This window comes from Salvelinus fontinalis, chromosome 11, assembly GCF_029448725.1.
Source record: "Salvelinus fontinalis isolate EN_2023a chromosome 11, ASM2944872v1, whole genome shotgun sequence".
NCBI lineage: Eukaryota > Metazoa > Chordata > Actinopteri > Salmoniformes > Salmonidae > Salvelinus > Salvelinus fontinalis.
The window spans coordinates 56,422,052-56,437,390 of NC_074675.1; the positions used below are offsets into that span (position 1 = coordinate 56,422,052).

A 15,339-nucleotide genomic window follows, 5' to 3' on the forward strand; every position below is an offset into this window, starting at 1 on the left:
TAGGGCTGCAAGCCCGATATCGGTACACCTCTGACAACATCCAGCTCAAGTGCAGGGCGCGAAATTCAAAATCTATTTTTTTTAAATATTTAACTTTCACACATTAACAAGTCCAATACAGCATTTGAAAGATAAACATCTTGTCAATCCAGCCAACATGTCCGATTTTTTTAATGTTTTACAGAGAAAACACCACATATATTTATGTTAGCTCACCACCAAATAAAAAAGAGGACAGACATTTTTCACAGGACAAGTAGGATCCAAGTAGCATGCACAAGCCAACCTAACTAACCTAGAACCAACCTAAATAACCTAGAAAAAACTACCTCAGATGACAGTCCTATAACATGTTACACAATAAATCTATGTTTTGTTCAAAAAATTTGCATATTTTAGCTATAAATCAGTTTTACATTACTGCTACCATCATAGCTACAGTCAGAAATCGCACGGGAGTAGCCAGAGAAAATACAGACACCAACGTCAACTACTAATTACACATCATAAAACATTTCAGAAAAATATATGGTGGATAGCTAATGAAAGACAAATATCTTGTGAATAGAGCCAATATTTCCGATTTTTGAAGTGTTTTACAGCGAAAACACAATATATCGTTATATTAGCTTACTACAATAGCTAGCACACAGCAGCATTGATTCTAGTCAAACGGTAGCGATAGCACAGTTCGACAGATACAGTGGGGAGAACAAGTATTTGATACACTGCCGATTTTGCAGGTTTTCCTACTTACAAAGCATGTAGAGGTCTGTCATTTTTATCATAGGTACACTTCAACTATGAGAGACGGAATCTAAAACAAAAATCCAGAAAATCACATTGTATGATTTTTAAGTAATTAATTTGCATTTTATTGCATGACATAAGTATTTGATACATCAGAAAAGCAGAACTTAATATTTGGTACAGAAACCTTTGTTTGCAATTACAGAGATCATACGTTTCCTGTAGTTCTTGACTAGGTTTGCACACACTGCAGCAGGGATTTTGGCCCACTCCTCCCTACAGATCTTCTCCAGATCCTTCAGGTTTCGGGGCTGTCGCTGGGCAATACGGACTTTCAGCTCCCTCCAAAGATTTTCTATTGGGTTCAGGTCTGGAGACTGGCTAGTCCACTCCAGGACCTTGAGATGCTTCTTACGGAGCCACTCCTTAGTTGCCATGGCTGTGTGCTTCGTGTCGTTGTCATGCTGGAAGACCCAGCCACGACCCATCTTCAATGCTCTTACTGAGGGAAGGAGGTTGTTGGCCAAGATCTCGCGATACATGGCCCCATCCATCCTCCCCTCAATACGGTGCAGTCGTCCTGTCCCCTTTGCAGAAAAGCATCCCCAAAGAATGATGTTTCCACCTCCATGCTTCACGGTTGGGATGGTGTTCTTGGGGTTGTACTCATACTTCTTCTTCCTCCAAACACGGCGAGTGGAGTTAGACCAAAAAGCTCTATTTTTGTCTCATCAGACCACATGACCTTCTCCCATTCCTCCTCTGGATCATCCAGATGGTCATTGGCAAACTTCAGACGGGCCTGGACATGCACTGGCTTAAGCAGGGGGACCTTGCGTGCGCTGCAGGATTTTAATCCATGACGGCGTAGTGTGTTACTAATGGTTTTCTTTGAGACTGTGGTCCCAGCTCTCTTCAGGTCATTGACCAGGTCCTGCCGTGTAGTTCTGGGCTGATCCCTCACTTTCCTCATGATCATTGATGCCCCACGAGGTGAAATCTTGCATGGAGCCCCAGACCGAGGGTGATTGACCGTCATCTTGAACTTCTTCCATTTTCTAATAATTGCGCCAACAGTTGTTTCCTTCTCACCAAGCTGCTTGCCTATTGTCCTGTAGCCCATCCCAGCCTTGTGCAGGTCTACAATTTTATCCCTGATGTCCTTACACAGCTCTCTGGTCTTGGCTATTGTGGAGAGGTTGGAATCTGTTTGATTGAGTGTGTGGACAGGTGTCTTTTATACAGGTAACGAGTTCAAACAGGTGCAGTTAATACAGGTAATGAGTGGAGAACAGGAGGGCTTCTTAAAGAAAAACTAACAGGTCTGTGAGAGCCGGAATTCTTACTGGTTGGTAGGTGATCAAATACTTATGTCATGCAATAAAATGCAAATTAATTATTTAAAAATCATACAATGTGATTTTCTGGATTTTTGTTTTAGATTCCGTCTCTCACAGTTGAAGTGTACCTATGATAAAAATGACAGACCTCTACATGCTTTGTAAGTAGGAAAACCTGCAAAATCGGCAGTGTATCAAATACTTGTTCTCCCCACTGTATATGAAAAAGCATCCCAAATTGGGTCCTTATCTTTGTTGATCATCCATCAGAATGTTCTCCAAGGGGTCCTTTGTTCAGAACTTTCTTTCTTTTGATCCAGAACGAACTATTTCCCTCTTGAATTAGCACAATGGCGGTGCGGCGCTAACCTCTCCATCAATGGCGGTGCGGCGCTAACCTCTCCATCAATGGCGGTGCGGCGCTAACCTCTCCATCAATGGCGGTGCGGCGCTAACCTCTCCATCAATGGCGGTGCGGCGCTAACCTCTCCATCAATGGCGGTGCGGCGCTAACCTCTCCATCAATGGCGGTGCGGCGCTAACCTCTCCATCAATGGCGGTGCGGCGCTAACCTCTCCATCAATGGCGGTGCGGCGCTAACCTCTCCATCAATGGCGGTGCGGCGCTAACCTCTCCATCAATGGCGGTGCGGCGCTAACCTCTCCATCAATGGCGGTGCGGCGCTAACCTCTCCATCAATGGCGGTGCGGCGCTAACCTCTCCATCTGGCGGTGCGGCGCTAACCTCTCCATCTGGCGGTGCGGCGCTAACCTCTCCATCAATGGCGGTGCGGCGCTAACCTCTCCATCAATGGCGGTGCGGCGCTAACCTCTCCATCAATGGCGGTGCGGCGCTAACCTCTCCATCAATGGCGGTGCGGCGCTAACCTCTCCATCAATGGCGGTGCGGCGCTAACCTCTCCATCAATGGCGGTGCGGCGCTAACCTCTCCATCAATGGCGGTGCGGCGCTAACCTCTCCATCAATGGCGGTGCGGCGCTAACCTCTCCATCAATGGCGGTGCGGCGCTAACCTCTCCATCAATGGCGGTGCGGCGCTAACCTCTCCATCAATGGCGGTGCGGCGCTAACCTCTCCATCAATGGCGGTGCGGCGCTAACCTCTCCATCAATGGCGGTGCGGCGCTAACCTCTCCATCAATGGCGGTGCGGCGCTAACCTCTCCATCAATGGCGGTGCGGCGCTAACCTCTCCATCAATGGCGGTGCGGCGCTAACCTCTCCATCAATGGCGGTGCGGCGCTAACCTCTCCATCAATGGCGGTGCGGCGCTAACCTCTCCATCAATGGCGGTGCGGCGCTAACCTCTCCATCAATGGCGGTGCGGCGCTAACCTCTCCATCAATGGCGGTGCGGCGCTAACCTCTCCATCAATGGCGGTGCGGCGCTAACCTCTCCATCAATGGCGGTGCGGCGCTAACCTCTCCATCAATGGCGGTGCGGCGCTAACCTCTCCATCAATGGCGGTGCGGCGCTAACCTCTCCATCAATGGCGGTGCGGCGCTAACCTCTCCATCAATGGCGGTGCGGCGCTAACCTCTCCATCAATGGCGGTGCGGCGCTAACCTCTCCATCAATGGCGGTGCGGCGCTAACCTCTCCATCAATGGCGGTGCGGCGCTAACCTCTCCATCAATGGCGGTGCGGCGCTAACCTCTCCATCAATGGCGGTGCGGCGCTAACCTCTCCATCAATGGCGGTGCGGCGCTAACCTCTCCATCTGGCGGTGCGGCGCTAACCTCTCCATCAATGGCGGTGCGGCGCTAACCTCTCCATCAATGGCGGTGCGGCGCTAACCTCTCCATCAATGGCGGTTCGGCGCTAACCTCTCCATCAATGGCGGTGCGGCGCTAACCTCTCCATCAATGGCGGTGCGGCGCTAACCTCTCCATCAATGGCGGTGCGGCGCTAACCTCTCCATCAATGGCGGTGCGGCGCTAACCTCTCCATCAATGGCGGTGCGGCGCTAACCTCTCCATCAATGGCGGTGCGGCGCTAACCTCTCCATCAATGGCGGTGCGGCGCTAACCTCTCCATCAATGGCGGTGCGGTGCTAACCTCTCCATCAATGGCGGTGCGGCGCTAACCTCTCCATCAATGGCGGTGCGGCGCTAACCTCTCCATCTGGCGGTGCGGCGCTAACCTCTCCATCTGGCGGTGCGGCGCTAACCTCTCCATCTGGCGGTGCGGCGCTAACCTCTCCATCTGGCGGTGCGGCGCTAACCTCTCCATCTGGCGGTGCGGCGCTAACCTCTCCATCTGGCGGTGCGGCGCTAACCTCTCCATCTGGCGGTGCGGCGCTAACCTCTCCATCTGGCGGTGCGGCGCTAACCTCTCCATCTGGCGGTGCGGCGCTAACCTCTCCATCTGGCGGTGCGGCGCTAACCTCTCCATCTGGCGGTGCGGCGCTAACCTCTCCATCTGGCGGTGCGGCGCTAACCTCTCCATCTGGCGGTGCGGCGCTAACCTCTCCATCTGGCGGTGCGGCGCTAACCTCTCCATCTGGCGGTGCGGCGCTAACCTCTCCATCTGGCGGTGCGGCGCATCTTGAACACATTCGTCCAACGCATCACATCTAAAGTCCCGAATAAATTTCAATAATATAATTAAACTATATTGAAAAAACATGCTTTAGGATGATATTGTGACATGTATCAAATAAAATCGAAGCCGGAGGTCATATTCACCTATTACGACGATTTTCCAGGAGGCTAGTCCAGGACCAAATTCGCGCCTTCGACCCAAAGAATTACGTCGGTCCTTTCAGTCCAAGAGGTTGTATTCGATCCCTGATCGAGATATTCAAGTCATTTCTGCTCTCACTTCCGCATGACAACCAGGGGAAGGCGTATGACGTGTTTCTACAGTCCTAAGTGCCATGTCCTTTTATAGAGAGTCTCTTGAAGAGAGACATAGCTTCTTGGAAATCTCACTTCCGGATAGAAAATGGGCTGTAAAAAGAGTTCTGTTTCACTTAGAGAAATAATTAAACCTGTTTTAGAAACTAGACAGTGTTTTCTATCCAATAGTAATAATAATATGCATATTGTACGAGCAAGAATTGAGTACGAGGCCGTTTGAAATGGCCACCTCTTTCCAGGTTACTCACTGCTGATACTTAAGCCATAACAGGTTAATGCAGCTGGTGTCCACACCAGATACTGACTGTTACTTTTGATTTTAACCCCACCTTTGTTCAGGGACACATTATTCCATTTCTGTTAGTCACATGTCTGCGGAACTTGTTCAGTTTATGTCTCAGTTGTTGTAACTTGTAATGTTCATACAAATATTTACACATGTTAAGTTTGCAGAAAATAAACGCAGTTGACAGTGAGAGGATGTTTCTTTTTTTGCTGAGTTTATATGTACATATTCTTATTCCATCCCTTTATTAGGTAGTTGTTGAGGAATTGTTAGATATTACTGCATTGTCGGAACTAGAAGAACAAGCATTTCGCTACACTCGCATTAACATCTGCTAACCACGTGTATGTGATCAATAAAATTTGATTTGATTTGAACGACGCTCAGAATGAGACTGATATGAGGAAATTATTAATTGGTGACTGGTATGATGTCTATATATTCTTGAGTTAATTCAGGAGATGGTAACTCATTAAATAAACTTTTCCCGTGGTGCCCCAAATTCCTAATGAGTTAATTGTTAATTAAACGTAGTAGGTAATTATTCGATAAATAGCAGTCATCACATTAATGATCGTCACGTCACGACAGGAGAGAGCTGGGGAATCGTTCAGCCAGTAGGCACATACCTGGTTAGAGTAACAGCCAATCACTGTCTCTCTCTCTCTGTCTCTCTCTCTCTAGGCAGCGAGGAACTGTCTGGTGAACGATGCTCTGGTGGTGAAGGTATCAGACTTTGGAATGGCCAGGTACGTAACGGAATAACACACTCAACTCTCAAACCATTCTCTCAATTTCAACTTCAAATTAAGGGGCTTTATTGGCAAATTGGGAAATATATGTTTACATTACCAAAGGAAGTGAAATAGAGCAGGTATTCCCAAACTGGGGAATGCGCCGTCGGGGGTACACCAAATAAAACTGTGATTCACATTTAACAAACAAAAAATAAATAAAATGGTTAAAAAAAAAAATCTCCACATTTTCAAACAGTCCATTTATATTTTCCAACGGGGCTATACATTTGGGTGAGTTTTTTTAAATCTCGCCTCGTTTCAGTGCAAAAAATAAAATCAAACCATCTAGTGTTCAGCGAAATAACAACACAATGTCAAATACAGGAAGCCTAGTCAAATAATTAACATCCAATCACATTCACCATTACTCTCTCGCGGGAAATCCACTAACGGTCCGTATGTAGCCAAACGTAGCTGCTGCTCATGTTGGTATCTGTACTGATGGAGCAAAAGCCATGACAGGGAGACATAGTGGAGTGGTAACGCGCGGGCAAGCAGTTGCTCCCGACGCCACTTGGGTGCACTGCAGCATCCACCGAGAGGCTCTTGCTGCCAAGGGAATGCCTGACAGCTTGAAAGATGTTTTGGACACCACAGTGAAAATGGTTAACTTTGTTAAACTCTTGTGTATTTTCTGCAATATGCAATGATATGGGCAGCGACCATGTAACGCTTTTACAACATACAGAAGTGTGCTGGGTGTCAATTGAGAGACGAGCTTAAAGTTTTCTTTACTGACCATCATTTTCACTTGTCTGACCTCTTGCATGATGACGAGTTTCCCACACGACTGGCCTATCTGGGTGATGGTTTTTCTCTCCTGAATGATCTGAATCTAGGATTACAGGGACTCTCCGCAACTATATTCAATGTGCGGGACAAAATTGAGGCCATGATTAAGAAGTTGGAGCTCTTCTCTGTCTGCATTAACAAGGACAACACACAGGTCTTTCCATCATTGTATGATTTTTTTTGTGTGCAAATTAACTCAAGCTTACGGACAATGTAGGGGCGGCAGGTAGCCTAGTGGTTAGATCGTTGGGCCAGTAACCGAAAGGTTGCACACACAAACGCTCCAAAAGAATAAAGACATTTCAAATGTCATATTATGTCTATATACAGTGTTGTAACGATGTACAAATAGTTAAAGTACAAAAGGGAAAATAAATAAACATAAATATGGGTTGTATTTACAATGGTGTTTGTTCTTCACTCGTTGACCTTTTCTTGTGGCAACAGGTCACAAATCTTGCTGCTGTGATGCACACTGTGGTATTTCACCCAGTAGATATGGGAGTTTATCAAAATTGGGTTTGTTTTCTAATTCCTTGTGAGTCTCTGTAATCTGAGGGAAATATGTGTCTCTAATATGGTCATACATTCGGCAGGATGTTAGGAAGTGCAGCTCAGTTTCCACCTCATTTTGTGGGCAGTGTGCACATAGCCTGTATTCTCTTGAGAGCCAGGTCTGCCTACGGCGGCCTTTCTCAATAGCAAGGCTATGCTCACTGAGTCTGTACATAGTCAAAGCTTTCCTTCAGTTTGTGTCAGTCACAGTGGTCAGGTATTCTGCCACTGTGTACTCTCTGTTTAGGGACAAATAGCATTCTAGTTTGCTCTATCCCTCTCTGTCTGTGTAAATCTCTTTGTGTTCTAACGTGTGTGTGTGTGTGTGTGTGTGTGTGTGTGTGTGTGTGTGTGTGTGTGTGTGTGTGTGTGTGTGTGTGTGTGTGTGTGTGTGTGTGTGTGTGTGTGTGTGTGTGTGTGTGTGTGTGTGTGTGTGTGTGTGTGTGTGTGTGTGTGTGTGTGTGTGTGTGTGTGTGTGTGTGTGTGTGTGTGTGTGTGTGTGTGTGTGTGTGTGTGTGTGTGTGTGTGTGTGTGTGTGTGTGTTAGGTACGTGCTAGATGACCAGTACACTAGTTCATCAGGCTCTAAGTTCCCAGTCAAGTGGTCTCCTCCTGAAGTCTTCAACTTCTGCAAGTACAGCAGCAAGTCTGACGTCTGGTCCTTCGGTAGGTGGTCACTGTGTGTGTATATTGATGAAGGCATATGTGTGTATATTGATACAGGTGTGTGTGTGTGTCAGGTGTGTTGATGTGGGAGGTGTTTACAGAGGGGAAGATGCCGTTTGAACACAACCCTAACCACGAGGTAGTGCTGAAGGTGTCACGAGGACACCGTCTCTACAGACCCAGGATGGCCACGCCCAACATCTATGACATCATGCAGCTCTGCTGGCACGAGGTACATCATACACTTCCTGCTTCCTACTTCCTGTGTTGCGAATTTGAGGTAGAAGGTAGATGACACTAGCCACAGGTCTAGGATCAGAACTACTCCAACTTCTAACCTGAACCATTAGAGGGAAATATCAGAATTCAATTCAATTCAATTCAATTGAAGGGGCTTTGTTGGCATGGGAAACATATGTTAACATTGCCAAAGCAAGTGAAATAGATAATATACAAAAGTGAAATAAACAATAAAAATGAACAGTAAACATTACACTCACAAAAGTTCCAAAAGTAATTATCTTTTTGTTTTCTCATGATTTGGTTGGGTCTAATTGTGCTGTTGTCCTGGGGCTCTGTGGGGTGTGTTTGTGTTTGTGAACAGAGCCTCAGGACCAGCTTGCTTAGAGGACTCTTCTCCAGGTTCGTCTCTCTGTAGGTGATTGCTTTGTTATGGAAGGTTTGGGAATCGCTTCCTTTAATGTGGTTGTAGAATTTAACAGCTCTTTTCTGGATTTTGATAATTAGTGGGTATCGGCCTAATTCTGCTCTGCATGCATTATTTGGTGTTCTACGTTGTACACGGAGGATATTTTTGTAGAAATCTGCATACAGAGTCTCAATTTGGTGTTTGTCCCATTTTGTGAATTCTTGGTTGGTGAGCATACCCCAGACCTCACAACCATAAAGGACAATGGATTCCATAACTAATTCAAGTATTTTTAGCCAGATCCTAAATTTTATGTCAAATTTTATGTTCCTTTTGATGGCATAGAAGGCCCTTCTTGCCTTGTCTCTCAGATCGTTCACAGCTTTGTGGAAGTTACCTGTGGTGCTGGTGTTTAGGCCGAGGTATGTATAGTTTTTTGTGTGCTCTAAGAGCAACAGTGTCTAGATGGAATTTGTATTTCCTTTTTTGGAACACCGTTATTTTGGTCTTACAGAGATTTACTGTCAGGGCCCAGGTCTGACAGAATCTGTGCAGAAGATCTAGGTGCTGCTGTAGGCCCTCCTTGGTTGGGGACAGAAGCACCAGATCATCAGCAAACAGGAGACATTTGACTTCAGATTCTAGTAGGGTGAGGCCAGGTGCTGCAGACTGTTCTAGTGCCCGCGCCAATTCATTGATATATATGTTGAAGAGGGTGGGGCTTAAGCTGCATCCCTGTCTCATCCCCTGACCCTGTGGAAAGAAATTTGTTTTTTGCCATTTTTAACCACACACTTGTTGTTTGTGTACATGGATTTTATAATGCCATTTGTTTTTCCACAACACCACTTTCCATCAATTTATATAGCAGACCCTCATGCCAAATTGAGACAAAAGCTTTTTTGAAATCAACAAGTCATGAGAAGAATTTGCCTTTGTTTTGGTTTGTTTGTTAGTCAATTAGGGTGTGCAGGGTGAATACGTGGTCTGTCGTACGGTAATATTTGACATTTGCTCAGTACATTGATTTCACTGAGGACATGTACTCAAAATCTCTCTCCCCTCCCTCTCTCTCCCCTCCCTCTCTCTCTCCCTCCCTCCCTCTCTAGAAAGCGGAGGAAAGACCATCGTTCTCTCAGATCTCCATCTTGATCTCTGACGCTCTGGAAGAGGACGGCTTCTCCTCAGCCTGAACCGACCAATCAAATCCTCTCCTCTGCCTGAACCGACCAATCAGATCGCAACCACCAATCGGATCTCCTCAGCTCTACTCGATGGAGGACTGCTTGAATAAGGATCCAAACATCCCACACCACTCTGTAGTGATGGATCACTCAAGATGGTTGATCACGACAGAAAGCTCACGTCCAGATACCATATACTGTTTTACCTCTTCTATCCTGTCTGACATGCTCACGTCCAGATACCATATACTGTTTTACCTCTTCTATCCTGTCTGACATGCTAACGTCCAGATACCATATACTGTTTTACCTCTTCTATCCTGTCTGACATGCTCACGTCCAGATACCATATACTGTTTTACCTCTTCTACCCTGTCTGACATGCTCACGTCCAGATACCATATATTGTTTTACCTCTTCTATCCTGTCCGACATGCTCACGTCCAGATACCATATACTGTTTTACCTCTTCTATCCTGTCTGACATGCTCACGTCCAGATACCATATACTGTTTTACCTCTTCTATCCTGTCTGACATGCTCACGTCCAGATACCATATATTGTTTTACCTCTTCTATCCTGTCTGACATGCTCACGTCCAGATACCATATACTGTTTTACCTCTTCTATCCTGTCTGACATGCTCACGTCCAGATACCATATACTGTTTTACCTCTTCTATCCTGTCTGACATGCTCACGTCCAGATACCATATACTGTTTTACCTCTTCTATCCTGTCTGACATGCTCACGTCCAGATACCATATACTGTTTTACCTCTTCTATCCTGTCTGACATGCTCACGTCCAGATACCATATACTGTTTTACCTCTTCTATCCTGTCTGACATGCTCACGTCCAGATACCATATACTGTTTTACCTCTTCTATCCTGTCTGACATGCTCACGTCCAGATACCATATACTGTTTTACCTCTTCTATCCTGTCTGACATGCTCACGTCCAGATACCATATACTGTTTTACCTCTTCTATCCTGTCTGACATGCTCACGTCCAGATACCATATACTGTTTTACCTCTTCTATCCTGTCTGACATGCTCACGTCCAGATACCATATACTGTTTTACCTCTTCTATCCTGTCTGACATGCTCACGTCCAGATACCATATACTGTTTTACCTCTTCTATCCTGTCTGACATGCTCACGTCCAGATACCATATACTGTTTTACCTCTTCTACCCTGTCTGACATGCTCACGTCCAGATACCATATACTGTTTTACCTCTTCTATCCTGTCTGACATGCTCACGTCCAGATACCATATACTGTTTTACCTCTTCTATCCTGTCTGACATGCTCACGTCCAGATACCATATACTGTTTTACCTCTTCTATCCTGTCTGACATGCTCACGTCCAGATACCATATACTGTTTTACCTCTTCTATCCTGTCTGACATGCTCACGTCCAGATACCATATACTGTTTTACCTCTTCTATCCTGTCTGACATGCTAACGTCCAGATACCATATATTGTTTTACCTCTTCTATCCTGTCTGACATGCTCACGTCCAGATACCATATACTGTTTTACCTCTTCTATCCTGTCTGACATGCTCACGTCCAGATACCATATACTGTTTTACCTCTTCTATCCTGTCTGACATGCTCACGTCCAGATACCATATACTGTTTTACCTCTTCTATCCTGTCTGACATGCTCACGTCCAGATACCATATACTGTTTTACCTCTTCTATCCTGTCTGACATGCTCACGTCCAGATACCATATACTGTTTTACCTCTTCTATCCTGTCTGACATGCTCACGTCCAGATACCATATACTGTTTTACCTCTTCTATCCTGTCTGACATGCTCACGTCCAGATACCATATACTGTTTTACCTCTTCTATCCTGTCTGACATGCTCACGTCCAGATACCATATACTGTTTTACCTCTTCTATCCTGTCTGACATGCTCACGTCCAGATACCATATACTGTTTTACCTCTTCTATCCTGTCTGACATGCTCACGTCCAGATACCATATACTGTTTTACCTCTTCTATCCTGTCTGACATGCTCACGTCCAGATACCATATACTGTTTTACCTCTTCTATCCTGTCTGACATGCTAACGTCCAGATACCATATACTGTTTTACCTCTTCTATCCTGTCTGACATGCTCACGTCCAGATACCATATACTGTTTTACCTCTTCTATCCTGTCTGACATGCTCACGTCCAGATACCATATACTGTTTTACCTCTTCTATCCTGTCTGACATGCTCACGTCCAGATACCATATACTGTTTTACCTCTTCTATCCTGTCTGACATGCTCACGTCCAGATACCATATACTGTTTTACCTCTTCTATCCTGTCTGACATGCTCACGTCCAGATACCATATATTGTTTTACCTCTTCTATCCTGTCCGACATGCTCACGTCCAGATACCATATACTGTTTTACCTCTTCTATCCTGTCTGACATGCTCACGTCCAGATACCATATACTGTTTTACCTCTTCTATCCTGTCTGACATGCTAACGTCCAGATACCATATACTGTTTTACCTCTTCTACCCTGTCTGACATGCTCACGTCCAGATACCATATACTGTTTTACCTCTTCTATCCTGTCTGACATGCTAACATCCAGATACCATATACTGTTTTACCTCTTCTATCCTGTCTGACATGCTCACGTCCAGATACCATATACTGTTTTACCTCTTCTATCCTGTCTGACATGCTCACGTCCAGATACCATATACTGTTTTACCTCTTCTATCCTGTCTGACATGCTCACATCCAGATACCATATATTGTTTTACCTCTTCTATCCTGTCTGACATGCTCACGTCCAGATACCATATACTGTTTTACCTCTTCTATCCTGTCTGACATGCTCACGTCCAGATACCATATACTGTTTTACCTCTTCTATCCTGTCTGACATGCTCACATCCAGATACCATATACTGTTTTACCTCTTCTATCCTGTCTGACATGCTCACGTCCAGATACCATATACTGTTTTACCTCTTCTATCCTGTCTGACATGCTAACGTCCAGATACCATATATTGTTTTACCTCTTCTATCCTGTCTGACATGCTCACGTCCAGATACCATATACTGTTTTACCTCTTCTATCCTGTCTGACATGCTCACGTCCAGATACCATATACTGTTTTACCTCTTCTATCCTGTCTGACATGCTCACGTCCAGATACCATATACTGTTTTACCTCTTCTATCCTGTCTGACATGCTAACATCCAGATACCATATACTGTTTTACCTCTTCTATCCTGTCTGACATGCTCACGTCCAGATACCATATACTGTTTTACCTCTTCTATCCTGTCTGACATGCTCACATCCAGATACCATATACTGTTTTACCTCTTCTATCCTGTCTGACATGCTCACGTCCAGATACCATATACTGTTTTACCTCTTCTATCCTGTCTGACATGCTCACGTCCAGATACCATATACTGTTTTACCTCTTCTATCCTGTCTGACATGCTCACGTCCAGATACCATATACTGTTTTACCTCTTCTATCCTGTCTGACATGCTCACGTCCAGATACCATATACTGTTTTACCTCTTCTATCCTGTCTGACATGCTCACGTCCAGATACCATATACTGTTTTACCTCTTCTATCCTGTCTGACATGCTCACGTCCAGATACCATATACTGTTTTACCTCTTCTATCCTGTCTGACATGCTAACGTCCAGATACCATATACTGTTTTACCTCTTCTATCCTGTCTGACATGCTCACGTCCAGATACCATATACTGTTTTACCTCTTCTATCCTGTCTGACATGCTCACGTCCAGATACCATATACTGTTTTACCTCTTCTATCCTGTCTGACATGCTCACGTCCAGATACCATATACTGTTTTACCTCTTCTATCCTGTCTGACATGCTCACGTCCAGATACCATATACTGTTTTACCTCTTCTATCCTGTCTGACATGCTCACGTCCAGATACCATATACTGTTTTACCTCTTCTATCCTGTCTGACATGCTCACGTCCAGATACCATATACTGTTTTACCTCTTCTATCCTGTCTGACATGCTCACGTCCAGATACCATATACTGTTTTACCTCTTCTATCCTGTCTGACATGCTCACGTCCAGATACCATATACTGTTTTACCTCTTCTATCCTGTCTGACATGCTCACGTCCAGATACCATATACTGTTTTACCTCTTCTATCCTGTCTGACATGCTCACGTCCAGATACCATATACTGTTTTACCTCTTCTATCCTGTCTGACATGCTCACGTCCAGATACCATATACTGTTTTACCTCTTCTATCCTGTCTGACATGCTCACGTCCAGATACCATATACTGTTTTACCTCTTCTATCCTGTCTGACATGCTCACGTCCAGATACCATATACTGTTTTACCTCTTCTATCCTGTCTGACATGCTCACGTCCAGATACCATATACTGTTTTACCTCTTCTATCCTGTCTGACATGCTCACGTCCAGATACCATATACTGTTTTACCTCTTCTATCCTGTCTGACATGCTCACGTCCAGATACCATATACTGTTTTACCTCTTCTATCCTGTCTGACATGCTCACGTCCAGATACCATATACTGTTTTACCTCTTCTATCCTGTCTGACATGCTCACGTCCAGATACCATATACTGTTTTACCTCTTCTATCCTGTCTGACATGCTCACGTCCAGATACCATATACTGTTTTACCTCTTCTATCCTGTCTGACATGCTCACGTCCAGATACCATATACTGTTTTACCTCTTCTATCCTGTCTGACATGCTCACGTCCAGATACCATATACTGTTTTACCTCTTCTATCCTGTCTGACATGCTCACGTCCAGATACCATATACTGTTTTACCTCTTCTATCCTGTCTGACATGCTCACGTCCAGATACCATATACTGTTTTACCTCTTCTATCCTGTCTGACATGCTCACGTCCAGATACCATATACTGTTTTACCTCTTCTATCCTGTCTGACATGCTCACGTCCAGATACCATATACTGTTTTACCTCTTCTATCCTGTCTGACATGCTCACGTCCAGATACCATATACTGTTTTACCTCTTCTATCCTGTCTGACATGCTCACGTCCAGATACCATATACTGTTTTACCTCTTCTATCCTGTCTGACATGCTCACGTCCAGATACCATATACTGTTTTACCTCTTCTATCCTGTCTGACATGCTCACGTCCAGATACCATATACTGTTTTACCTCTTCTATCCTGTCTGACATGCTCACGTCCAGATACCATATACTGTTTTACCTCTTCTATCCTGTCTGACATGCTCACGTCCAGATACCATATACTGTTTTACCTCTTCTATCCTGTCTGACATGCTCACGTCCAGATACCATATACTGTTTTACCTCTTCTATCCTGTCTGACATGCTCACGTCCAGATACC

The 15,339-nt window shown here is 45.0% G+C and overlaps 1 protein-coding gene across 1 annotated transcript in view; it reads left to right on the top strand.

Annotated features, from left to right (window-relative positions):
• The window catches only part of LOC129865991 (tyrosine-protein kinase Tec-like), a 90,341-nt gene extending 79,902 nt beyond the window's left edge, over window positions 1-10,439 (top strand). The window contains exons 16-19 of the mRNA XM_055939122.1: window positions 5,938-6,002; window positions 7,944-8,062; window positions 8,137-8,294; window positions 9,821-10,439. Coding sequence (XP_055795097.1) covers window positions 5,938-6,002; window positions 7,944-8,062; window positions 8,137-8,294; window positions 9,821-9,904 — 426 coding nt within the window. The 3' untranslated portion in view covers window positions 9,905-10,439. The remainder of the gene's footprint in view (window positions 1-5,937; window positions 6,003-7,943; window positions 8,063-8,136; window positions 8,295-9,820) is intronic.
• The last annotated feature ends 4,900 nt before the right edge of the window (window positions 10,440-15,339 follow it).